This window comes from Gambusia affinis, linkage group LG08 (genome assembly GCF_019740435.1).
Source record: "Gambusia affinis linkage group LG08, SWU_Gaff_1.0, whole genome shotgun sequence".
Taxonomy (NCBI): domain Eukaryota; kingdom Metazoa; phylum Chordata; class Actinopteri; order Cyprinodontiformes; family Poeciliidae; genus Gambusia; species Gambusia affinis.
The window spans coordinates 4,782,419-4,808,507 of NC_057875.1; the positions used below are offsets into that span (position 1 = coordinate 4,782,419).

The following is a 26,089-nucleotide window of genomic DNA, read 5'->3' on the forward strand; positions in this document are numbered from 1 at the left end:
TTCTTTACCACTAAACTGATATCTTGAGATGGAGAAACAAAAAATCCCAGTTTATGGACCACAAACTCAGTAAAGTCAAAAGGTGTGCTTCACTTATTTTGTCTACCAAAATTCAATAAAATATATAATCTCTAATTATTATGGTATTGACCAAAGAGAAATTACTTCAGCGATGCTTATTGACCTATTAAAAATAACAAACAAGAAATTTGTAGTCGGATTTTATGTAAAAAAAAATAGGATATAATAAATGTAAATAACTGCTTTTTCTTCTGGTCAAAAATTACAGCCATTTGTATTTATCTGCAAACAGACACAAATATAAACACATCAGAGTATTTGTTTACAAAGTAAATTAAGACTACTTCAAGACTCCCCCATATAATATAATATAATATAATATAATATAATATAATATAATATAATATAATATAATTAATATAATATAATATAATATAATATAATATAATATAATATAATATAATATAATATAATATAAGTCTGTAACTCCGCCCTCTCCAGATTTCGGTCACATGACTTCAGGGAGGTTTGGGCGGAGGTATCGAGCGCTCCTTTCTTCAGCACCAGGAGCAGCAGCAGCTAGCCCTGGTACCTCCATCGGGTTTATTTACGGTTCTGCCCTATGGTTCTGCGGTGGTGTCATTAAGTTCTGACACATGCCGGACATCGGAACCTGTCCCAGCTGTCTGTAACCCGACTCTCAGCTCGGCAGGAAGCTCGGATCTGTTTGGTTTGTTGTGTTGTGTTAGCCGGAAAAAAGCTAACGGACGGTTTAACCATTCGGAGCACTGCCGAACCGAACTGGACCCAACTTGCTGAATGGACCGAAGCTGGAGGAAGCTGGAGGAACCGAACTACACGATGAGCTAACTTGTAGGAAGCGGGCCCGAAGACCAGAACGAGTCCCCGCTCTCCCATGATCACCATGGAGCCGACCCTCCAACCGAGCCTGCAGCCGAATCTCCTGGAGAACTCCTACAAGAGTGAGTATCTGGAGCCCCTCTGGGTCCTGTCCTGCTGATGCACCCGTGACCTTTGACCTCTGACCTACAGTGACGGAGGAGGACGTGAAGAGGCTGATCCAGTTCCGGGCCTCCAACGAGGTTCTGTTCACTGGGAAGAGAAATTCGGCTAAGATCGCCTGGAGGTGAGGAGGTCTCAGCATGGTCTGGGCCGAGTCAGGATTGGTTCTGTGGTCCAGGTCAAGGTCTTATCCTCTGAGTTGGAATGAAGGCACCAGACACGCACCTGCAGTTTTTGTTAAATTTTTATCAGTTTTTTTATTGAGAAAAATTGATTTTGAAAAATTTTCTTTTGCCTGATTTTGTTATTTTTTGTTATTAAAATTAATTGTTGTCATTTTTGTCCTTAAAATACAGAAATTTCCTCTTAACTTTTTACTTTGGTTCATCTGATGTTGTAATTTTTGTTTTAATCATTTACTCAGTACTTGAGTAGACTTTTTACCAAATACTTTTTTACTTTTACTTGAGTGAAAATATATTGAAGTCATACTACTCTTACTGGAGTATAATTTTTGGAAACCGCCCACATCTGGAAATACATCAGATTAAAACCAGAGACTCCTGCTGTAGAACAAATGAATCCAGAGTTTTGGCCTCGTTTTAAATCATCCCGTTCGACGTCTGCTGCCCGTTCCACCTTTTCCCACACATGGAGTCTATAAACTTTACATTCTTGGGTTATCTCAGTCTCAGGTGTTATCCTCTGTCGCTCCTCAGCACCATCCTGAAGGGTTTGGGTCTGGAGGGGAAGCTGACGGCTGACCAGATCGCCAAGAAATGGGACAACCTGCGGACCAAATATAAGGTGAGTTCAGGTTACAGAGGGATGATCGGCAATTTCTAAACTGTTTTTCACATCAGCACAAACTGCTGTTCAAGATAAAACATGAAATAATTAAAGAGATTGTGAGAGTTAAGCAATTTAAAGAAAAATGTATGAGTAAGATAATTGGGTCTGTAACAATCAATCGCATTAATCTTGAGAAATCGTTTATTCAAATAATTGTCGACTTATTTAGTAATTGATTAATCTAGATATAACTAGAGTATAAAAGGCTTTTTGCTGAAAGAACAGCATATTCAGAGTAGTAATTTAACCAAAACTGTGGCAAAGAATTTACAGTTTGCATTTAAGATAAAATGAAACAAAAACCTTGGTCTGTAAAAATGTTCTACTTAGTACTTCTAGAGTGGTGTAGTTAAAGTTCACCCGGTTCAACTTCTGTAAAAACAAAACAAATCTCATGTTAATGTTTATCTTTTAGCTGCAGATGCCACAAATCATCAATCATTCACTAAAAGGATTTCCTTTTTTTGTTTGATCGTCTACATTTTATTTAAGGCAATAAAATGTTTATTTTCTTATTTAAAAAATTATTTAAAATATTTGTACATTTTAATATATTTCTAATATTGCATAAAATAAGCTTAAATGGTTAAAAGAAAAATCTGAAAAATGCGTCAGTTTTTGCTTAATGGTTAAATCGTTTAGAATAATCGTTTCATAAAGTAATTTTAGTTGCAATCCTAATTTATACCAGGAATGCACTGATGTGAAAATTTGGACTGAAATCAACATATTAGGACCGATAACTGATATTTGTTGATATATGTTTGTACACCGATTAATCATCAGAATAATCAATTAGTAAGATAATTTTTAGTTACAGCTCTAAAGATAATATATATTGACATTAATAACAGGAAATTAGATAAATAGATGCATCTGGATTTATTTTAAAACAAAAAGAGCAGCTGTGAAGGAAAGTTGTCCTGAAGACTTTGATCTGTTTTAGTTTTCTGGTTCAGGAAAAAACTAACTAATTCAGATTTTTAACACAAACAGAACAAAACCAAACTGGACCCAGCCAGTCACTGCTTTATATGAGAGACGGATCTTTTAAAGTGAATTCTCAGCTCAACAGGAAGACATTGTGATTAATATAAAACTGGTTTGTTTCTGGGTCAAACGTATAACATTACGGTTTGATTTCTTCAGGTAAAACTAATTTAACTTTGGTTGAGTTTAGCTAGAAAAAAAGCTGTTTTTTCTCAGTATTTTGTTATTTTTGTGTCACATGTTGAACTCCACATGCTTAATGTTCAGGGTTCGGTAAGGATAAGTGTAGGAAAAGACACTCGGTACCAGACTGCCATTGTCTAAAGGGAGCAGGGAATGCTGTGTCACTACTTCCTTCCTTTCTGTCTTGTATCCTGTGACCGGTCTTTCCTTTCTCTCTTCCTTCCTCTCTCATGTCCTTTTGTCCCTCTTCTTACATTCTTGTTGCCCTTTTCCGTCCATATGACCTTCCTTTCTTCTTTTTTGTCTCTGATTTCTTGCGTCCTACTTCCATTCCTGTACTTCCCTCTTTCCTGATTTTCTTCTTTCTTTTCTTGTGGCCTTTCCATATCCGTTCTTTCCCTGTCATCTTTTCCATCTATGAAGATCTGACTCTGAATCAGAAAGAAAACCACATTTCTGCACCTATGGTGTGTTAAAAAACAAAAATGAGCTAAAGCTAACTTTAACTGTTTCATAAATGTGTTAGATTATAAATATAAACCATCGTTTTATCAAAAAAGTTACATATTTGAAACATAATATGAAAACAACTATATCCCAGTGTTAGTTTTATCTACAGTAATAGTTTGTTTACATGTTGTCTCATCTTTAAAGTATGTGGTTAAACAAATGAATTTCTTTGAAACCATTGGTTGTTTGTTTGGTAAACTGAGCCTCTTATTGGCTGATCATCTTTAGTGACGACTCCTTCCCTGGAAGGCTCAGGGCTACGGCAAGCTGTTAGTATCAAAAATATTACGAATAGTAACTCACTTATTGTTCTAATCCTTGAATAACCGTTTTTTTGAGGCACACCTCTAGGGCAGACACAACCAGAAGATCCCTAAAACATAAGTTAAGGGATACTACATGTTAAAAAAATAATAATATATTAGTGTGTCATTCTGTTACAGGCTAGTGATGTTTCACTGTCCAAAAATAACCAGTAGGGTGAGTTGAATGTCATAAACTTAATTGTTAATCTGGCTGTGATTAAGAGGGGAGCAGAAAGGAAGATGCATGTGCTTTCTGTCATTCCCCTAAAATTAGGGATCTAGAGTTTTGATGATAAAATCTGAATAAAATGCCTCCACATGTTTGTACATCACCAACTGTTAAGATTCACAACAAGGTAGCGTAAAAAACAGCACATCTCCTTATTTACTTATTAGAACAACATTTTACTATATGTGTTATTTTTGATACTAATGGCTTGCCATACAGTCTATGGAGAAAAACTGGAAGTGGAACAAGTAAGAAATTTGTCTGACCTTGATGAACTCTTCGTTCCTTTACTTCCTTCTTTCCTGTCTGTCTTTTGTTCTTTCCTTATGTCTTGTCTTATTTCTTTTTTGTGTATATTATCTAGCTATGTTTTAAAATTTTCTAATATTTTTGCTTCTGTTTTACTGGATCAAGTGATCAATTTAGATAGCTTTTCAAAACACACATACAGTTAGATATCATCAGCGTAAAAATGGTGAAGGACGTGAATAAAAATACTGAATAATATCGGCTAGATGGCAGAATACAGGATGGAAATAGGAAAGTACCCAGTATTGAAACATGGCGAACCCCAATAATTTAAATAGTGTTAACAAATGGAGCACTTTTTAGCATTTACAGAGTAATTACTAACAGCAGCTGCTACATTAATAAGGATTTTGGTGGGTTCTTTTATCTTTTTGGGTCTTTTTTAATCAACTCCTCTAAATATTCCTGTATTAAACCCCCTGCTGTAGCAGCTGGATTTCTCACAGAACCAGCCCTGCTGTGAGGACTCAGTCAGACTATAAACCGGCTTTAGCTCATCATTTATTTATCCCTCCTTCAGATGTTTGAGTTCTGTTCGTGTAGCTCAGCGGGACGGGATGTGATCAGGGAATCTGCACCACACAACACCGAGCTGCAGGGGTTTTTAAGAACACAGCAGTGGAGCCGTTCTGGGTTTGCTTCATCTGCTGCTGCAGCCTTTTTAAAGCTCTCATGTTGGGATTCAGCTAAACGTCTGCAGGAGTTCAAAAGAAAAATAGAAATTTAGAGTAATTTTACAGAAAAATGAGACACTGTTTTTTTACCATTTCAAAACTTTGGTAAAAATCTCCTACATCTTTCCTGATACCTGGATTATTTAGGGTGCGTTCACACCAGTCATGTTTAGTCTGCTTTAAACCAACTCTGCTTCATTTGTCTAGAAAGTCAGGTTTGTTTGGGGATGCAGTTGAATCAAAAAAGCGAACTCTGGTCCACCTAAAAATCTCAGTCTTGGTTTGGATGAAGTGAATTCTGGTGCGGTACGAATGCTTATGTGGATGTCAAACTGGAAACCGCTACAAAAGCAGGAAGTTGACTCAAACACAAGGCATTATGGGTAAATATGACCAAAACAAAGGAGCATAACAGGTTTTCCAATTAGTTTGGATTGTTTGACTTAGTGCAAAGAGAAAGAGAATTACAGCAGCTGAAAATATAGCAAATGTTGCAATTTTGGTTCCCAATCAGGTGTGAAAATCCACTTACCGCTTCTACCAGTTACTGCAGTTTCTCGTCTGAGCCTGCAGGGGTCACTGTGTTCCTCTTTCAGGACCTGAAGCAGCCTTATCAGGGCCAGGAGCACCTTGGGGTCGTGGTGGAGTCTTGGCCCTGGTTCCACATCATGGACGAAGCGATGCAGGGCCGCCTGTTTAACAGCAGCCTGGTTCTGAGTCCGGACAGTCCCTGCAACGCAGCCCACCCCCCCGACTGCCAGCCCTGCCAGAACCAGGAGAACACGGACATCCTGGAGTTCCTCATCAAGACGGAGATGGACGAGACGGTGACGGGCGAGCCGGTGGAGGAAGACGAGCCGGTCCACGCCGAGGCCCCGCCCACTGGAGGCGTTCCCATGGGATGGCGGAGGATGACAGAGTGCACGTATAAAAGTAGGTGAACCTTCCTGAGACCATTATATTAACTCTTATTTTACTATGAAGTATTGTTACTCTTACTTGAGTAAAATTTCTGGATGGATTCTTCACCCACTGTGAGAAACTTCACTGAATTAAAAACGTTTGTTTTAACCAAAATTCAGACAGACACACAAACCTGCAGTTTTTATTAAAATTTATATTGAAAGAAACTAATTTGGAAAAATATTTATTTTGCTTGATTCTGTTGCAAACATCTTTCAGGAATGAAAATCTAACAGTAACACAAAAATGAACTTGACTCTTTAACTGGACTTCCATTCACCATAAAATTATGAAAATTGGAATTAAAATAAAATTCCTTCATAGAAACACAGTTTTAACAAAAGGTTTTTGCACCAGGAGGATGTGTTTTTTTTGGCTGTATTAAAATTTTGTGAATTTAACAAAATTGCAATGGAAACACTTTGTATCAGTCATGTGATGAACAACCGGATGTTAACAACGGAGACGACAGGAACTGGTTGGAGGATGATAATGTATCACATAACCAAACTTATTCATCTGTGATTTTAACTGTTTCTTATTAACTGGAAATAACATTGTGAATTGTGTTTTGTAGACATTAGCAAAGCTTCAAAGTTTTGTGCACATTTTGTAATAGAAACCCAGCTGGTGATGTTACTATTTTCACCTTGTGCTTCTGTTTCTAACCCGATTTTTCTGCCCAACAGTGACCGAGGCAGAAACCGAGAGGATGATCAAACTTCGAGCTGCAAACGAAGCGCTGTTCACGGGTAGAAAACACTCGGCCAAGCCAGCCTGGAGGTGAGATCCACTCTCTTTAAATTATAACTTTGGCAGCCTCAGTTAGAAATGTTGTCTTTGTTTTCCTCAGAGCCATCCTGTTTGACCTCGGCCTGCAGGGGCGGCTGACCACAGAGCAGCTGGCCAAGAAGTGGGACAACCTGAAGAGGAGGTATAAGGTACATAAACCGCCTGAACCCCCAGAGCCTCCTGCAGCGATGCTGTAGGGAGAGAAATCTGCTCCAAAATTACTGCAAGCAAAGAACATGTTCCAAAAATAAAAACCAGGAATCCACCAATATGGAAATTTGAGCTCATATCAACATTGTTGTTAGAGTCGGTATGTGACAGCCTCCTTCACTTCCCCCACAGAAGCAAACGGCAACAAGATGGAAATAAATATTGGTTGCTAATATTAGAACAGTTTTATTTACCAAACTGACACAAATATGTAAAAAAAAAAAAAAAGACCAATCCAATATTGTGAATTAAGTGAATAAAAATAAAATTATTTCCAAACAGCATCACTGAAACTTTACAATCTGAATGCAATAGTTGACCTACTTTTTTTGTAGTTTGCTGTATTTATGGAGGGTTTTTTTTTTCAAATTGTTTTTCAAATTTTAAATTTTTCAGATTTATTTATCTACTTATTTTACTGAATTTTATTTTTCCCAAATAAATCTAGAACAAATTTAACAAACTGCCTTTTTCTCAACAATATTGGAACAAATTTCTCTCCATACAGTGAAGGCATCAAGATGCCCGTGGAGTTCTGAGAAATCCAAAACACTTTGTCTGGTCTTTTACAACTTCTTTAAATTTGCGATATAAATGGTTTAAGGGGCAGGAAACGCTTTACAGCACCAGCTGCACTAGGTTAATTAGAGCCTCAGGGTGCATTCAGCCCTGTTTGGTCCACTTTAATCAAACTCTGGTTCATTTGTCTAGAAAGTTCGTTTCGTTTTGGGAGGTGTGAACGAGCAATTGAACTCCAAAAAAGCAAACTCTGGCCAGCCTACAAACCTTGTTCTTGGTTCAGTTAAAGTGAGCTCTGGTGCGGTTCAAATGCTTATGTGAATCCAAGCAGACTGGAGACCGCTCCAAAAGCAGAAAACAGACTATAGTGCAGGGCATTCTGGGTAAATACAATCAAAACAAACTTGGGAATTTAACTCTAGCAGGAGAAATTATTTGTGGTCTTTTACCAAAGACAAAAACAAATCAAACAACTGTTAAAATCTGACTCTACTCCATTTTTGTTTACATTTTGTGAAGTAGGAAGTGTCTTCTTTTGAGGTTTTCCTGTTGTTTCCTTCAGTAGTGGTTGGTACAGCGCCCCCTCAGGCAAGGAGAGGAACAGTTTTTTCAAAAGATTCAGTTCATTTGACTCAGTGCAATGTGAAAGTGAACTGCAGCAGCTGAAAATGTAACAAATGTTAGAATTTTGGTCCCCAGTCTAACTGAGTCTATCAGGTGTAAAAACTTCCTTAAACGGTGGTGATGAGGATCTGTTTGCGTTTCCTCCAGGAGCTGAAGTTTCCGTCCCGCGGTGTGGAGGCCAACCCAAGCTCCTGGCCCTGGTTCTACCGGATGAACGACGCCATGGAGGGCCGAATGGCCAACGCCGCGCCCATCCTGGCTCCCATCGTGGAGGACGGAGACGAGGAGTGCGAGACTCTCTTGCCGACGCCGAAGAAACGAGCGCGACGAAGCCGGGGCGGGATGGCCGAGTTCCTGACAGAGTCTGAGATGGATCTGTTGGTCGATAACGAAGAGAAGATCGGATCATCGGCTCTGGGAGATCTACATCGGAACACAGAGTTCACCTACAAATGTAAGAGACCGGAAACAGGAGGGGATTGTTGTTGGGTTGTACCGCAGATTAAGATTAATCACTCAGATTAATGTACCGGTGAAACTGGAAATGTCCACAGTAACAGAAGAAGACACGAGGCGACTGATTGAGCTGCGAGCTGCTAATGAGGCTCTGTTCACTGGCAGGAGGAACACGGCGAAACCTGCCTGGAGGTCAGGAATGTCAGCACTTACAGTGACGCCACTGACGGAGACCAGGGGTCCCATCACCAATATAACAGGATTATTTTACCACGTTGTGCTTAATTTATTTAATTCTGACATTTAGCTCCCATACAGCAAGAATGTGGGAAAAAAATTTAATTCAACTGAAATAAAGAACCATTTTGTCTGTAAATCATTTAAACATAATATTGATAATCCTATTTTATTAGTGATAGAGCCCTGGTCTCCATCACAGTCACAGTTGAAACACCTTTGATATTCATGATTCCAGCTAAGCTTCCTGTTTAAAAAGGTTCTGGTTCTGATTCAGGGGGATTGTGAAGGAGATGGGTCTGACTGGGAGGATAACTCCAGACCAGGTGGCCAAGAAATGGGACAACCTGAAGACTAAATTCAAGGTTTGTTCTAAAGTATCGACTGTTTCACTGTGAAAAATGTCTTCTTTTCTCAAATTCACAACAAACTTCATAAAGTTAGTAAATTTATTTATTTGACACAGAAATTAATTAAAACAAGATTAAAAACATAAAGGAAAAACTAAATAGCACAGATAATTAAGGCTGAAATGATTAATTGTGACAAATCGATTATTTAAATAATTTATTTATAGATTAATCGTTAACTGAAGCATTGAGACTCAAAAAAGGTCATATGTTGAAAAATCAATATATTTAGAACAGTAATTGGGACAATTGGGAAAATTATTTCTGTTTGTAATTTGTTTTTTTTAGAAAAGAAAGAGAAGATGAATTAATTCAAATTGGATCTAGTATAAAAAAAATATGAAATGTTATTTTTAAGCCGTATTATGACCGACGTTTCTGCACTGCAAAAACATAAAATCTTAATTAATTCTTGTCTAATGTATAGTACAAATATCTTGGTGTACTTGAAATACAATAAAACTATATATATAGGAACTTGTTTTAAGTAAATAATTCCTTAACACTGAAAAGTTGTAGTTTCACTGACAGATTATTTCATTAATAACAAAACATTTTTCCCATGTTAAAAGTGAAATAATCTAGTACTTTTTCACCAATATTAAGCAATTATTGACCCAAACAAGCTCTTATATGTTGCTGAGAAGTTACTTGTCTTATTTCCAGTGAAATAAGATATTTGTGCTATAAACTAAACCACTGTTACTTTAATATTTTGTGTTTATACAGTGTGTTTCTTATAATTACTCCCAGATTCTCTGGAAACTGTTGCGAAGGTCATTAAATTATAAACTATGTAGAATTATCAGAATAAATCCATCGTTTTAGTGATGCTGGTTCTGAATCTTGTGTCCTGCCTGTGAAGGACCTCAAGTTTCCTCCTCGCGGTATGGAGGCCCAGACCAACCCGGCCTCCTGGCCCTGGTTCCAGTTGATGAGCGACGCTCTGGAGGGCCGGCTGGCCGATAAAGCCCCCAGAGTGACGCCGGTGTGGACCAGCGAGGAGGACGCCGTGTTCGGGTCGTCCCCGCCCCCCGACTGTCTGATGGGGGAGCGGAGCGGCATGTCGGAGCTGGACGGCATGGCGGGCGGAGACCACGGCGAGGCCGACGCCACCGTCACCTACATCGACGCCAGCGGAGAGGAGTGCGCCACGCCATCGGAGCTCTCCTACAAAAGTACGTACAAGTACTTTCCTGGTTCACACTCTGTGATTTTCTTCATCTTTGTGTCTTTACTATTAATCAAGAAGCCTGTCATGACAGCACATTTTGTTGGACAGTAAATTGTCCCAGAAGTTATCGCGGTAAATATAATAATATTGTTGTTTTGAAGTCATTTTTAAGTAATCTAATGACAATGGAATGATAATGCAAGAACACATTCTCAGAGATCATTAAACTTTAAATTTTAATGGACATTTAACACTGGAACTGGAAGGCATTTTAATTATCCATTATATATCAACAAAACAACAGAAACAACAAAATTAATGATTTATGAAGTTGCTGTAAACAAATTTGACTTTCAAACAAAAGACTTGATGAGACCAAGACATCAGATTGAAGACATTTGTCCTGCAGTTTTAGAGACAGGAGACAAACAATAAATCATGCAAATGGAAATTTAGCTTGTCTTAATTGATCTTTCTATTAATCGATTACTTTATTTTTATGTACATACAACTTTGCATAGCTCCTATTAAAGTAACCTAAAGAGCATGTATTTTACAAAAATGTAATAATTTCTACTAATTTTAAAATATTCTTTTAAGAATGAAATAATTTTATATGTAAGTTGCACAGTACCACATTGCATCAACAGGTGGCGCAAATGTTTAATTTATTACTATTAATCTGAACTACCAAGATATTCTTAGTCAAAATCAACAATTAATATTTAGCTTAAAATCAGATTCATGTTGGAAGAGTTAAGCAGGAAGTCAAGACTTAATAGTTATTTCATAAACTGGCCAATGTTCCAGTTTATCTTGGTCTGGTTTGTTTTGGATTTCTTAGTAACGCTAAAACTGCTTTAGGTCACGTCATCATATCAGTCTATATGCAAAAACCCCTTCAGTGGAGCTGCAGGAAACATTTCCTCTGCTGTAATGATGTGGACACAAGCTACATATCTGATTTGAACTCATCCTGGATCCGTCTCATCTGTTTGTTCAGGAAGAAGGAAAATATGGCTCACTGCTTCAGAATCTCCAAAATACGGGACAGATCCACCACAACGCCAGGCTTAGCAACATGATAATGTGTTATTGTGATGTCGGTGCACAATATTTTTATTTCACCAACATTTGAGATGCATCCACCTAAACAAGATTTAATTTTATTCTGGTCTGAATGTGAGTGAATGTAAGTAGTTACTGCCCATCTATAGTTGCAGTGTCTTCCGTTCTTTGTACATTTATCCATCTAAGTCTATAAAATAAATTTTTCGATGAAGCTGCAACTTTTGACCGGAAGAATCGATTACAGTCAAAGCACAGTTGCGCCACGCTTTCTACATTGACATAATATTTTTATCTAGATGTAAATAAGTAAGGAGAGGAGTGCCATCTAGTGTCTGTAAATACAAATTGCAGGCTAAAGTCAACATCCGGGCTAATACGGGACCTTTGACAAACGGTCTCAGTGATTCAGGGGGAAAACGAACCCAAAATTACCAGAGATCAGGGATCTTGCAGATAAACACCGAGTAATTTCCAGAAACACGGGACTGCAGCGGCTCTCTGCTGTATCTGCTTCCCAGTGAGCGACCAGGACACCAGAAGGATGATCAAACTCCGAGCTTCCAACGAGGTGCTCTTCACCGGGAGGAGGAACGCTGCCAAAGCTGCCTGGAGGTGAGGCGGAGAGGTATTCTTTTGCAAAAATAAATAAATAAATGATTAGTGGTTTGTTAGATTAAAACTAGTTCCAGTCGGCTAGCTAAAAACGTCCGCTTAGAACTTTTAGTGTCATAGTTTCGTCGCGATCCAGCAGAGGGCGCCGTTGGTCATCATTAATAACCGGAGCCGTTAATACAAAAACAAAGATGGCGGAGGTTTCCAGAATGGGGAAAGAGAAACGATCCAAACAGTGTCCGGTTTGGGATGCAAAATGCACTTTATGCGATGATATAAAAGCAGTGGGTTTAACGCAGAAAAAAAATATAAGCACGGTTGATTGTGATGGCTGTCTGAGTTGATGTACTTCATGGAGTGAAGTTTTGATATTCCTTCAAAGCGGTATTTCTGTATAAGTATCTCTCTTGTCATGGGTATTTAAGCTTTTCATACGTTTAATTTTTTTTATCTTTTATATTTTTAGTCATCACCAAAAAGGTTCTTGTTTTTGTTATGTATTTTTAAATTTGTCTGTTTAATAATGTGAGAAAACCAGAATTTTTTCTGTTTATTCAGTCAGTATTTAATACAGTTGACACAAAAATGTCTCACTCAGCATATTATAAAAAAAAAAATAGCCCTTTATGTGATGGATAGATGGTTGGCCCTCTTGAAATGAGCAAAAACTCAGGAAGATCAGCCAACTTTAGATAAACTCATTAATGGATCTTTAGTTGATGATGATGTTATGACCTGCTTCCTCAGAGCCATCTTGAAGGAGCTCAACCTGCAGGGAAAAATCTCCACCTACCAGATGGCAAAGAAATGGGATAATCTGAAGAGGAGATACAAGGTGAGACATTCCCACCATCCTATCAATGCTTCCATGATTCCTGCTCCAAGCTCACAGGGAATGGTGAAGCTTAGTCCACACATTGCTGGATATCTCTGAAAATTAATACATTTTTGTGTACTTTGGCATTTATTGTATTCTCCAGTTTTTGACTATTCGATTAATAAATTAGTTAATCATTTTTTCAATAATCATGATTTACTAAAGTAATCGTTTCAACCCTATTTCTGTTGTGATACAGGTCCCTAATGAAGCAGTATTCTGAAAAATCTACTTTTTTGAGCTTTACATCATGTTATAATGTTATTCCCTCATCAAAACAAACCTGGAGTGTTGCTTTGAATCTTTCATGCATGTTTGAGAAATGCTTTAACTTCCATGGCAACCATTCAGCTGTGGAAAACGCCTGATTGGACCTGGACCTAGCCCTGCCTACGAGACACAGCTCCTCCTCAGAGCTGGAGTTTACAAGCGCCCAAAGTTCTTGCAACTCCCTCACTGAGCTCCTTCAGACTAGCCAGCAGCAATTAGCAAACACCTGATAGAACTGAGCATCTGCTGAGCTCATTACAGGAGCTTCTTCTTAGTGAAACGCTGGTAGAAACGCTCTTAAAGGGTTAATAGAGGAGCCATGTTGTGATGACTTCCTGAAGGAGGAGTTTCAGAAAGAGCTGGAGTTCTTAAAGAGACGGAGGCCCAATTTTAAAACGTTAAGATGCGCAGTCCTATCTGATATAGTGTTTTTATAACAACTGAAGGTAACATAGTTACTTAATTATGTTATAAAATGGGACTCTGTGCTACATAATACTGCCTCTTTAAATTTAATTCATAATAGTCTTGAACTAAATTTGGTGAAAGCTGCAGAAACCGTTTCCCACCTTCTGTTCAGGACCTGAAGTATCCTCCCGTTGGGATGGAGAGTGCAGCTGACAGCGCCTCCTCCTGGCCGTGGTTCCACCTGATGAACGACGCCATGGAGGGGCGTCTGGCCGGTAGCGCCCCCCTCCTCACGCCTCTAACTCAGGATGACGACCAGCACCCAGACCCCGCCCCCAGACACAGGCTCCGCCTCCCTCCTGCGCAGCAGCCGTCCTCCTCCACGGACTTCCAGGAGCCGTGCGGCGGGACGCTGGGAGGACTGGAGCAGGAGTGGGAGGCGGTGGAGAGGGAGCGAGCGGCGTTGGAGCGGGAGCGGGAGACGGTGGAACGGGACCGGGCGGCGGTGCAGGCGGAGCGGCTGTGGTTGGACCGAGAGCGGGCGGCTGTGGAGCAGGACCGCGCCCTGGTGGAGCAGGAGAGGGCGGCGCTGGTCCGGGACAGGGAGGCGCTGAACCAGCGGGCCCTGATGATGAACCCTGTGGGACACCTGAACAGCCTGATGTAGGCGGGACGATGTGGAGACGCAGAGCGTCATCCTGCTGTGGATCCAGACTGATGCTGCTGGGGGAAAATAGGCTGGTCCTGGCTCAGGTTCAGATCCTGGTTCTGCAGGTCCACCGGGTTTATCAGGGAGTTATCGTCTCCTTCTTTACTGCTCATCATCCCTGTGTCAAATCACAAAATCTTACCAAGTACGTTTGGTCCAGTTCCTAGTGCAAATATCTTAGTTTACTTCCAATAAGACAAAGAAAATTGAAAGGTAACATTTCAGCAAGATATAAGATGCTGGTGTCCAAACATTTGACAAAATGGGCCTGAATCCTAAAGTTCAAAGTACTCAGGGGCCATACTGTTCTTCTAACTTTAAATAAAAAATAATGCTGTTATGGATAAAAAACAAAGTTTTTGTGTGCTCAATACAGCAGCATATTAGAGCCATTGTAAATAGAAAAAAAGTAGTAAATTTTCACCAAAAAACTAAACTAGATTCATCTCAGAATTTATTTATTTATTTATTTCTTTTTAGAAAAAAAAAAAAAAAAACCATGAAAATTTCTGAATTTCAAATGTTGAAAAATTTTGAGTGAGGGGTCCACACCAGGTTATTCCAGGGCACACCCTTTAGACATCCCTGATATAGCAGCTTGTTTTAGGTCAATAATTACTTAATATTGATTTTTAAAAGTTCTAGTTCCGTTGGCAGATTATTCCACTTTATAACAAGATTGATTCTCCATGTTATACAGGAAAAGGTTCACTTTGTCAATATTGAGGAATTATCAGCTTAAAAGAAGCTCCTATAACTCTCCAAAATTACTTGTAAGTTAGTTTTGTTTTATTTCAAGTCTATTACAATATTTGCACTAGAAACTAGACAAAACACTTTGTAAGATTTTGTATTTTTAGTGTTTTTGTTACTTTTTTAAAATTTAAGACAGCTTTCCACCCGGTAAGAAACTGCGTAATCAGGAGAAACAGCGGCCTCTTTGGGTGAACTCTGGAACTGAATCCTCATCGAGTCGCATCTGCAGCGACTGTGTGAGTCCATCCCTGGTTAAAAGAAATACGTTTTTATTTTTATAATTTCCGATGTTCTGTAATTTATGACCCAAGTTGAAGAAGAAGAAGAGAGATGCAGCAGTTTCCGTCCTGAAGTGCTATCACAGAAGCGGCGCCCCCTGCTGCTGGAACAGACATTTTAAAAACGTTTTAATGTTTTACACCATGTTGTAAAAACTGCCTTTTAATTTTCTGTCCTGACATCTGTCAGTTCATGTGTCAAGTTTCTGTGGAGGATTAAAACTCTGAGTCTTTATCGATTTGATAATATGATCAAGTCATCCACTTTCTCTTATTTGGTTCCTTATGAATTTGATCAGGTTATTGAATAAAATTGAGCAGAATTTTACATTTAAACAATGCAATAAGCCTTTTAACTATCTATCTAATGTAGTTTGTGCAAAGTCAAGAATTTTTAGGTGTTCGTCGGGCCCCAAAGCCGTAGCCCAGGGCCCCACATCCTTCTAAATCCGGCCCTGCATACAGAGTAGGGCTGAAACAAATAGTAGTGATGAATCAATTATTAAATAATCATCAACTAATTTAGTAATCAATTAGTCATGGAGTATAAAGACTGAAGGCCAACTGGTGAAAAAACCTGTTAAGAGCAGTTCCATCAGTTCCTTTTTGGATCTGATGTGAACCTGAAGTATTAAAGTCCTTTTAACCTATTAGGACCTTATTATGGAACACAAAGTAAACAAAATTTTTAAACAAAGATATATTATGAAATTCACAAAAAATCCTGATTAGTTTGTAAATTTTGTACACAGTAATAAAACACAGAAAAGTAAAATAATTATTTATAGGACATTGAAGTGGCCCCTGAGAGAGAAAAGGTTAAAAATTAGTTTCAACTCACAGCAGTAACATTCCTATAGAGAGAGTCCGTGTGAAAGTTCACCAATCAGCAGCTGAGTGCCAGGAATTGGCATACAGTATTCACAAAGGATGCATGTAGGTATCAACAAGGACAATGATCTAAAACTATAAATGATTATCGGTGCTTCCAGAAACCAACCTCTTCTAAGCAGGGAATATTCTGTTTATCAGGATGTTTGAGTCAACCCTGTCAGAATTATTACTGATCAATATTTTGATGTAGGTGAATATTAATATCTGACATCATCATAGATGAACTGAAGCTTTAACACCCTGGAGGAAACTAGAAAAACGGGCTCAGGAAAACCGGACTGGAAACTAAAACGTAGATGCTGCGACACTCCCTGAACACACCACGCAGTTTGACAGGAACAATCAGCTGTAGACCCAGACGAGCAACTTCACACAACTTCATACAGAGGCCATGAACCTGACACTTCAGGTTTAACATTCAAATTCTTTTCAATCTGAACAACTTCCAATGTGGTTTCTTCTAACTTTAGATCCTCTGTGGGGTTTAAACCTGCACGCTGTTCGGATTAACAACAAAGATGTTTTACATAGATTTTGAAACAAGTAACACAAAATAATAATGACTAATAAACCTAAGTATAATCAAAAGGGTTATTTTTACACTATTAAAGTGTTAAATTATGATAGATTACTAATTATGAAACTCAAATAACTCCTGTAAATTAATTTATAAAACATTCCTAACGTTTTAGTTAGGAATGTTTGTGAGTGTAATGTGAATGTAATTATCTAGATAGGAAACTTCTCCCGCATTCGCCGACGGACTTTGACTGCGCAGCTGCTGATTGGCTGTTGCTAGGCAGCCGGGGGCGGAGCAAGTTCAACCTGTTTCTCCTGGATTCCACCTGAGGACGTTCACAGTGAATGGCAGCCGGACGTAGGAAACATGTTCTCCTTCAAAGTCGGTCAGTTTGATTTCATTTCTTCATGATTTTGATTGATTTCTCTGCTCTGTTTAAAGGTCAGCGGGCTTACCTGAACAGGTGTTTACAGTAGCGCAAAATTACCTATACAGGTGTTGGTTGTTAGCATTAGAGAAAACATACCTGTACAGGTGTTAATCATAGAGAAAGTTGCCTGTACAGATATTGAATGTTAGCAATAAAGCAGAAGTAGCTGTACTTCTGCTTTGTTAATGTTAATAGTAGAGTAAATATCCTGTACAGGTGTGAGTTGTTACTAACAGAGTAAACATAACTCTACAGGTGTTGATATTAAAATATAATTACCTTTACAGGTGTTAATAGTACACTAAAATATTCTGTGCAGGAGTTAATTGATTGTATTAGAATAGAATTACCTGTTCAGGTGTTAATGATGCAGCTAGTTTACCTGTCCAGGTGTAGCTTATGTATCTGATACAATCCTGCCTCACCTATTTGCTAACGGTTAATATTTCAGGTATTTCCTTACACCAGTCTGGATTTGATTCATTTCACTTGCTAAGGATTTAAATTTCCTATGTTTTGAAGTGAATCATGAACCGGAGTTTCACTGAAAATATTTCTAATGTTATCTGCCTACAATCTCAGGGAGTAAAGTTCAGTTATTTATCTTGATCAAACTATAAGACAAAAAGGAGTGAATACAGTTTGGCAGTGAGTCAAGTTGAGAAGACATGCCAGTAAAACTAAAGACCAAACCAACTGGAAAGCCCAGCTTCTTATCTCCCAGCGTTTACTGTGTTTCTGCTTTGTCTCTTAAAGTACATGAAATATTTCAGTGTTTTTGCTGCTTTGTTCCTGAACCTCCTTGATGCTAATCAGCAAAGAGTCTTTGTTGCATCAGAGATGGAAAGATGTTGACATCTTGTGACTCCTGATGGCGTTTTCCTCAAAGCATCAAGAAGAAACCAATTTCTAATGTTTCACTTCTGACAAAGAAAAAGTGAAAATAAAACTTAAAACCACAAATTTGTCAGAAAAATGATCATAGTGTTCTTATTTCTTATTTCATTTCTATAAAATACATGCCTTACATTAAAGCTGAGAAAATTCATGCTTTTGATACATACATACATACATATATATATATATATATATATATATATATATATATATATATATATATATATATAAACCGTTTGGTTTCTATACCTTCTGTCAGCTGTACTAGGAACCAGTTTGTTAGATTTTATGAAATACTTTGTCCTATTTGACTTTCTATTTAGTTGGGTACATTAGTTTTTCAGGTTTGATGTTTATTTATTGAGTTGGTTTCTGTTACACAATAGGCTCTTGTGTTTCATCTGTAGTGGATTAATTGACAGATTACTAACACAATTACACACCAATTTTTTTGCTCTTCAGCATTTTTAATATGAATTTTCAAGTATTTCCACTTTAAAATATTTGAACACTTGATGGAGATTTTACATAAAAACACACCAACATACCAAGATCTTAGTGATGAGAAATTATCTAAATATAAGATAAGCATACAATAATCATATACAATAACAAATAATGTTATAAAATGAACAGGCAGCTTTCTTTTCCCTGCCAGTTCACACCATAAAGGAATAACTGAGGTTTTTAATTCAGTTCAAAAGTACTTTATTGATCCCAACGGGAAATGAAACATTGTTGTAATTCATTAATTTAAGATGCTTCAAAGAGTTATTTATGGTGATAGCTGTGTGCAGAAACGATCTCCTGCAGCAGTCTGTACTACAGAGAATCTGAAGAAGCCTCTGATTGAAGACACGCTCACAGCCTCATGAAAGCTCAGCATTAGCCGTAGTTTCCTTGATTTTATGATGAATCATTCTTTGCACCGTCATTCAATTTCACCAACATTCTTTCTGGTAGGAACTGGATGATTCACATTTTTATTTCCTCATTTTGATTCATGTGGATCCTTGTGGAATAAGAAAACCAGGAAATCCCAAACGGAACCATCCGGCAAACTGCAGAAAGTTTCAGCTTATTTCTTCTCATGTCTGTTCAGGAAATGCTCAGCGCTCACTGCTTATTTTACTCTATTTATTTTATTAGTTTTATTTATATCTGAACCTAAAACAAGGCACAACAACGACTGTATCCGTACAGAACCTCTGAATAAAGCCCTGCAGCCACCCTCTGTTCGATCCTTACTGTCTCTTCAAGGCGCTCCAACTTTTCCCTTATTCTTAGTTATTTGCAGAAAGTCATTATTTTATATCTGACTGTAAAAATCAGTTTAAATTGTCGACTTGTTAAAATGTTTGAACAGTAATGTTGGTCTGAAGCTGATTTGTTCACAGATTATTGATGTGATCTAACTCTAATCTAGTCTGAGTTTTTATGAGTTTGTGCTGAAGTTTGTTTTAAATCCTTTGGTATAATCTTGAAAACACTCGGAGGATTCACCTGCCACAGACCCGTTTCCCCTGAAAAACTCAACACTCACAAAATCCCTTCTTATATTTCAGGGAAAAGCAACACTGGGAATCAATGCAACATCATCAGATGTAAGTTTCAAACCTCCCTGATTTTATCAGTTTGATAAAACTGGAAAAACACAAAAATCTAACGAGTCTTTTTGTCTATTCTGGTGCAAACATCTTAATATACTTGAAATACGACAAAACTTTAACTTTTCCACAAGATATAGGAGCTTCTTAAGTAAATAATTTCTTATTGTTGAAAAAGATTGTTTCTCTTATGGGAAAATGTCTTGTAAGTTAAATAATATTTTTCATCAATATTAAAGTATTATTGACTTCATACAATCCTCTGTATCTTGCTATAAAGTTACTTCTACGTTAGCTTCTGTCTTATTGCCGGTGTACTAAGATACTTGCTCCAGAAACTAGACAAAAATACTGGGTAAGATTTAACTTTTTTGCAGAGAACGTCCCGGTTGTATCATACAGTCAGAACCGGACCTGTCTGAACCGGACAGAAATAACCTGACCGGTTCAGAACCTGGCCAGAAAATCTTCATCTTTATTCTCCTGTTGTTTCTCTAAAACTGATTTTTTCATTAATTTTTTGTCTTTCAGGGTTTATCCAGGCACTGACGCTCTTCGTCCTCCTGCTGTTCATCGTCGTCATCTTCCTGAAGCTCTACAGTGACGAAAAGTTCAAAGGTCAGGACCTCCAGATTCTGCTGGTAGAGACTGTTTCTGTGTCACAGTGATGATGATGATGATGATTATGATGATGTCAATAAAAGCCTTGCAGATGATCTTGTTTTCTCCATAAAAAGAGATTTTTACCAAGTAATATTTTGTTTTTGAAAGTTGTATTTCTGGAAAATCTGGATTTTTTTTTCACCAGTGTCATAGATCATGTTCAGATCGTGTGATGTCACCACACCCATATCCGCCATCTTGTTTGACCAGCGTGTTTTTCTTTATCTTCGATTTATTTGGACTTTTAATTCAGATGAACTCTACGACAGAATACTAGGGATAAAACTTCTTATTTTTTTAATTACAAGAATAAAGTCAGAATACTGTCGTAGTATTAGGAAAATAAAGTAGTTATTTTATTAGAACTCCAACAAAAAATACAAATTAAATGAGGCAGATTGAGCATCTTGTGTTATACTTTGGTATAAGTTTTGCAAATAAGACTTAATAGAAACACTTAATCTTTTTTCTGGTAAAATTGTGTTTTTCTTTCTGTGAAGATTATGACTATTCTCTCATAATAAAACAAAAAATATCACAGTTTGGTCTTAATATTCTGTCATCCAACTCACAGGAGGGATGTTTGGAAAAAAATGCATTTAAAAAAAATATTTATTGTAATTTTTAATTTTTAGAAAAGAAAGCAAAAAAGCCTGATTAAAATCTAACCCAATTTGGAATAAAAAAAAAATTATTTAACTTTTACTTGTTTCTTCTCTTGCAGATATAACGAAACATGCGGTGATCTCCGGTTTGAACCCCAGGACTCGCTCCAACACAGGTGAGTCTGAACCCGGTCAGAACAGGCCGGATCTTGTGGGTTTGTTGGGATCTGATTTGTGTTGGGGTTTTTTTTTTTCCTGCAGAAGGGCCATGTTTCAGGAAGAACACCTGTCCAGAAAATCACATCGGTTTCTTCATCCAGAGCGGAGCTGCAAACGTCGTTCCTCCAAAGATCTGCGTCAACAACAAACTGTAGGATCTCCGTCCTCTTCTTCCTGTCTGCTCTGTTTGTCTCTTTATGGACTTTTAATTCAGTTTGTTTGGTCTTTTTGTGTGTTTCTCTGGACCTTTTGCTTTATTTCAGTCATGTTGTTGTTCAGATGATGCTTGTTGACTCTCAGTGTTTTGTTGCTCCAGGGCTTTAGGAACCATCTTGAACAACGCTGGCGGTGGAATCAACATTGTGGTGTTAGATGGTGAGTGATGGGGATTTAACCCGGTTTTTTACATTATAATTTAGAGAGCAATTATAACTAATTTGAACTAATTTTGCATTTATTTATTTTTTTTATTATAAAAGCAGCTGTTTTTATGACGTCCATATTAGAGTTATTGTACAAAGAAACTCAATAAATAGGAGTACATTTCCACCTAAATAATTCAGACATTTTCTGAATAAAAAAAGAAAATTTCTGAGCTTGAAAAGTAAAAAAATTGCTTAAATTTTTTTGGATTAATTTCAGAAATCTTCTAGAAAATTCTTGGAAATTTCTGAGTTTCAAAAGTTGAAAATTTGATAGAAAAAAACTGAAATTTTAAGATTTAATCTGATGAATAATTTAGAAAAAACTAAGAAATGTCTGAGTTTCAAAAGTTGAAAATCTTTTACTTTTAATGTTTTTTTAATCATTTTGCTTATTTTTTTTCTCAACTTTTTCCCCATAATTTTGCCTTTTCTAATTATTTAAATTTTGTCTTATGAGTTCAACATTTTCGTCCTCATTTGGACTCCAATTTTAAAATATGTGATCAGCAAAGTAAAAATAAAAACATAAATAAAAAAATGAAGTTACTCCTTATCTCTTTTTCTCTAGGTGGCTTTATTTTCTGTTACAGTTTTTCATACAGATTAGAAGCCAAATAAAATGATTTTTAGTATTTTTTAATAATAAGTGGTAGCAGGCCGTAGAACCCGTCCGGACCTCCAGCCTGATCTCACCTGGTTTGTGTCCGGCAGGTAAATCCGGAGTCGTCGTGAAGACGGATCACTTCAACATGTACAGCGGCAGTAAGTCGCCGTCATGAGACCGGATTCTGTAAGATCCAAACGGGTCCTGATGCTGATGTTTGTGTTGCAGATGTGGAGCCGCTCATCGAGTTCCTGAAGAAGATCGAGATGGGTTCTGTGGTTCTGATGGCCGTCTTCGACGAGGGATCCAATAAGTTAGTTCTAAAGAAAAGCTTAAATCTGCTCTGAAGACATAAGATAAAGTTTCTAAAGAGCAAAACTTATTAAAGTCTGAAACAATTATTAACTATTAGCTTCATTAAAATGAAAGTTTGACGTTAATTTTATATGATTTATGATTTGGTCACAGAAATACAGTCTGTAATCAGACTTTCTTCATAAATATTTCCACAAATACCATCAGAAATCTCATAACTCAAGACTTTTACTGTCAGATTATTTATGCGAAACATAAAGAAATCTGTTTTGTTTCAAACATGTAAGAGGATACATTATATTTATAGGTAAATAAATGGGTAATGATGTTGAATTAGTTTATTTACTTATAGTTTCTAATATTTATTGTTAATTTAGTATTTTTTATTTATTTATTCACTTCTGCTTATTTGTTAATTGCTTTATCCATTTAATTTAATCATTTTATTTACTTGCAAATATTTTCTATTTATTATTTTTTTTACTTATTGATTTATTTTAAGTTTTTATTTACTATATAATTATTTGTATTCAGTTAATAATTTTTTTTCATAATATTTTTCTGTATTCCTCTTTACTTATTTTTTCATTTATACCTATTTATTAATTGATATTCATTCATTTTAATTTATTTACTTGTTGATGCTAATTAATTATCAGCTAAATAATCAATTAAGTTACTTACTGATATTAATAAAGTAATTATATAAATTACTTATTTATATAACAAACAATTATATATACAGTTTCATATATTATATAAATACTATTTATATAACTTTTTACATATAATTTTTTTCTAAATCAATATTTATTTATTTGTGTTATAAACAAATATTTATTTACTTATTAATATTAATGTATTCATATATTAGACCCAGCATCCAGTGTTTTTGTGCCATCAGGTTAAATGAAGAGGCCCGGACTCTGATCTCGGAGCTGGGCAGCTCGTCCATCCATTCCCTGGGATATCGGGACAACTGGGTGTTTGTTGGTGGGAAAGGGATGACGGGGAAAAGCAACTTCGAGAAGGTAAAGTCATCAAATTAAATTTATTTAAACCTGGTTTGATGACTCTTCTGTCTGCTGTGAAACTAAAATCTGATCCATTCGTATGTTTCAGCACATAAAGAGCGACAATTCCAAAAACAAGTACGACAACTGGCCTGAGATGGTGGAGCTGGAGGGCTGCATTCCCAAATACGTGCAATAATCCTGGAAAAATCAGCAAGAAGCTGCTGGATGGGATCTTCAGGACTTGTTACTGATCTGGATGAATCCCTGAGATCCTCCACACCCTGCAGAAGGCTGAGCCTGATGCTGTGACTCAGAGTCCAGGTTACATTAAAATAATCCACTCAGCTTTGGATGGAATAATTAATCTGTATTCAAAGGAAAACAGGAAACTTCCAAACATCTCCACTGATCCAGGATCCTGATCCATCTGGAATAATCCTGCTGCTGCTGACGTTTAACTTTCCTCAAAGTCCAGCTTCACCTGCAGGAGCTTCTGAAGACAATTTCCAGACTTCAGCAGATTAAAAGCAAAGTAACAGATTTTTTAGGGGATCATGAAGAGCCATGGTTTTTTTTATGGGAACGGGATTTGATGAATTTTTGTTCTCAGATAGAAAAAGTGGGAAAAGGTAAAAATATCATGAATATTTCTATTGGAATTAAACATTTATGTTTTGGTTTTTAACTTATTTTTTTGTTTTTTGTGAAATAAATCCTGTTTTTACTTGATCTTTGTTTTAAACTTTCATTCTAAAGAAACCATTATTCAAAAGAAATAAACAGAAAAAGCAGACTACAGTTAGTTAGTTAGTTAGTTAGTTAGTTAGTTAGTTAGTTAGTTAGTTAGTTAGTTAGTTAGTTAGTTAGTTAGTTAGTTAGTTAGTTAGTTAGTTAGTTAGTTAGTTAGTTAGTTAGTTAGTGACAGACACACAATAACAGGGACAAATTCCAGAATTTTAATTAAAGTCAGAATATTTTGGGGCGTGCTGTGGTGGCCTTCCTGTCTGCCTGCTGTCACAAAAATATGAGCCACTAGTGCCGCAAAAACTCTTCGGAGAAAAAAAAGAACTGTTTCTGTTCTGGTCCGAACTGTGAGCCCTTTCCTCTCATCACAGCGTTCCCTAATCTGTCAAGAATATGTAGAGAAGAAAGATTAATTTGTGTGGATTATTAGATGATTTCATGTTGTGAAATTTAATTTCTAAGCAATGGAACAATCAAAATACAGCAAAGTGTATTACAGCTCTACATGAATTCTGCTGCCAACTAGTGGTTAACTGTGAAATAACAACAAAAATAACTAACTGCAAAAGCACGAAATTTTACCACGTATTTTTGGTCTAGTTTCTTTTGCAAATATCTCAACACACTTGAAATAAGACAAAACTAATTTACAAGTAACTTTTTAGCAAGATATTCTGGCTTTTTAAAAAGTAAATAATTCCATAAAATTACTTTTAAAAATTACTACTGGTAGTTCCACTGGCAGATTATTTCACTTATAACATGAGAAAAATGTATTCTTGCAAAATAATATAATAGTGCAACCAGTGGTGTTTTGTCAATATTAAGCAATTATTGACTTAAAACAAGTTCCTATATCCTGCTCAAGTTATTTGTGAGTTTGTTTTGTCTTATTTCAAGTGTATTAAGAGTTTTGCACTTTAAGATTTTGTGTTTTTGGAGTGAGATTATAGCATATAAACTCTGAGTATTAAAAGGTATCCACATAGAAAACGTTTTGAGATGGATTAATTTAAATATGCCAATAAATGTTCCATTAGTTGTTATAAATCGAGTCCAACATTCCCAGTGCATGTGTGACTTTTAAAAACTGAGGCGATCCAAACCATTAACATGTGGATAACTGAGGTTTAAAAAAGTATTAAGTCTAGGGTTCCCAACAATGAATTAACAAACTATTTTCTTATGGAATGCAGTTTAAACATATTTAGTATTGTTTTAAGAGCCTATCAGACTGCAGAAAAAGCAGTTGTGTATTTAAGGAGGACCTGGCCTATTTGTTTTTCTCAAGGAATTTCGCATGAAGTTCACTGTTTAATTTTGATAACTCAAATAAAACAGAAAAAACTCAAACATAAGGGGACAAACAGTGACAACTGAAAACAAACAGACATAGGACTTGTCCTACAGGATTTAAAGTTCCCGTGAATCAAATGAAATCCCATTTCTTTGTTAATTTCTCCTAATTATATTCAGTGTTGTCTGAACAAACACTTCACATCCTGCAGAACTCCTGTTCTGAGAGCAGTTTTAGCCCTGAAGCAACATAAATTACTTTTTAAAGCTAGAAAATCTCACATCTCTTCCGCTTCACTTCACCTTTGTTGAAAATCATCCATAATTACTCAAGTAAAGCTCCAAAAATGTAGAATACCATGAAAAATATCATGAAAAAGGGAATATTTTTG

General features: G+C 36.8%; 2 protein-coding genes across 2 annotated transcripts; both read left to right on the top strand.

The window, feature by feature from the left end:
* The first annotated feature begins 538 nt into the window (after nt 1-538).
* Nucleotides 539-15,489, top strand: LOC122836183. The gene is made up of 13 exons (XM_044125947.1): nt 539-1,004; nt 1,075-1,168; nt 1,764-1,851; nt 5,693-6,029; nt 6,749-6,842; nt 6,913-7,000; nt 8,352-8,658; nt 8,759-8,852; nt 9,175-9,262; nt 10,173-10,485; nt 12,071-12,164; nt 12,912-12,999; nt 13,892-15,489. The coding sequence occupies exons 1-13, from the start codon at nt 938-940 to the stop codon at nt 14,384-14,386; spliced, it is 2,247 nt and encodes a 748-aa protein (XP_043981882.1). The 5' UTR covers nt 539-937; the 3' UTR covers nt 14,387-15,489.
* A 1,676-nt stretch (nt 15,490-17,165) lies between these two features.
* On the top strand, nt 17,166-24,386 carry LOC122836185 (protein FAM3C-like). Its single transcript, XM_044125950.1, has 10 exons — nt 17,166-17,261; nt 19,769-19,807; nt 20,342-20,428; nt 21,198-21,254; nt 21,340-21,448; nt 21,614-21,672; nt 22,434-22,484; nt 22,555-22,639; nt 23,546-23,672; nt 23,764-24,386. The coding sequence occupies exons 1-10, from the start codon at nt 17,243-17,245 to the stop codon at nt 23,851-23,853; spliced, it is 723 nt and encodes a 240-aa protein (XP_043981885.1). The 5' UTR covers nt 17,166-17,242; the 3' UTR covers nt 23,854-24,386.
* Nucleotides 24,387-26,089: the final 1,703 nt, after the last annotated feature.

Coding starts and splice junctions, on each gene's coding strand:
- LOC122836183 (XM_044125947.1), top strand. CDS start 938: ATGATCACCATGGAGCCGACCCTCCAACCGAGCCTGCAGCCGAATCTC. Junction 9,263..10,172: donor ACCTGAAGACTAAATTCAAG/GTTTGTTCTAAA, acceptor CTGCCTGTGAAG/GACCTCAAGTTTCCTCCTCG. Junction 10,486..12,070: donor ATCGGAGCTCTCCTACAAAA/GTACGTACAAGT, acceptor TCTGCTTCCCAG/TGAGCGACCAGGACACCAGA.
- LOC122836185 (XM_044125950.1), top strand. Junction 20,429..21,197: donor CAGTGACGAAAAGTTCAAAG/GTCAGGACCTCC, acceptor CTTCTCTTGCAG/ATATAACGAAACATGCGGTG. Junction 21,673..22,433: donor CAACATTGTGGTGTTAGATG/GTGAGTGATGGG, acceptor TGTGTCCGGCAG/GTAAATCCGGAGTCGTCGTG.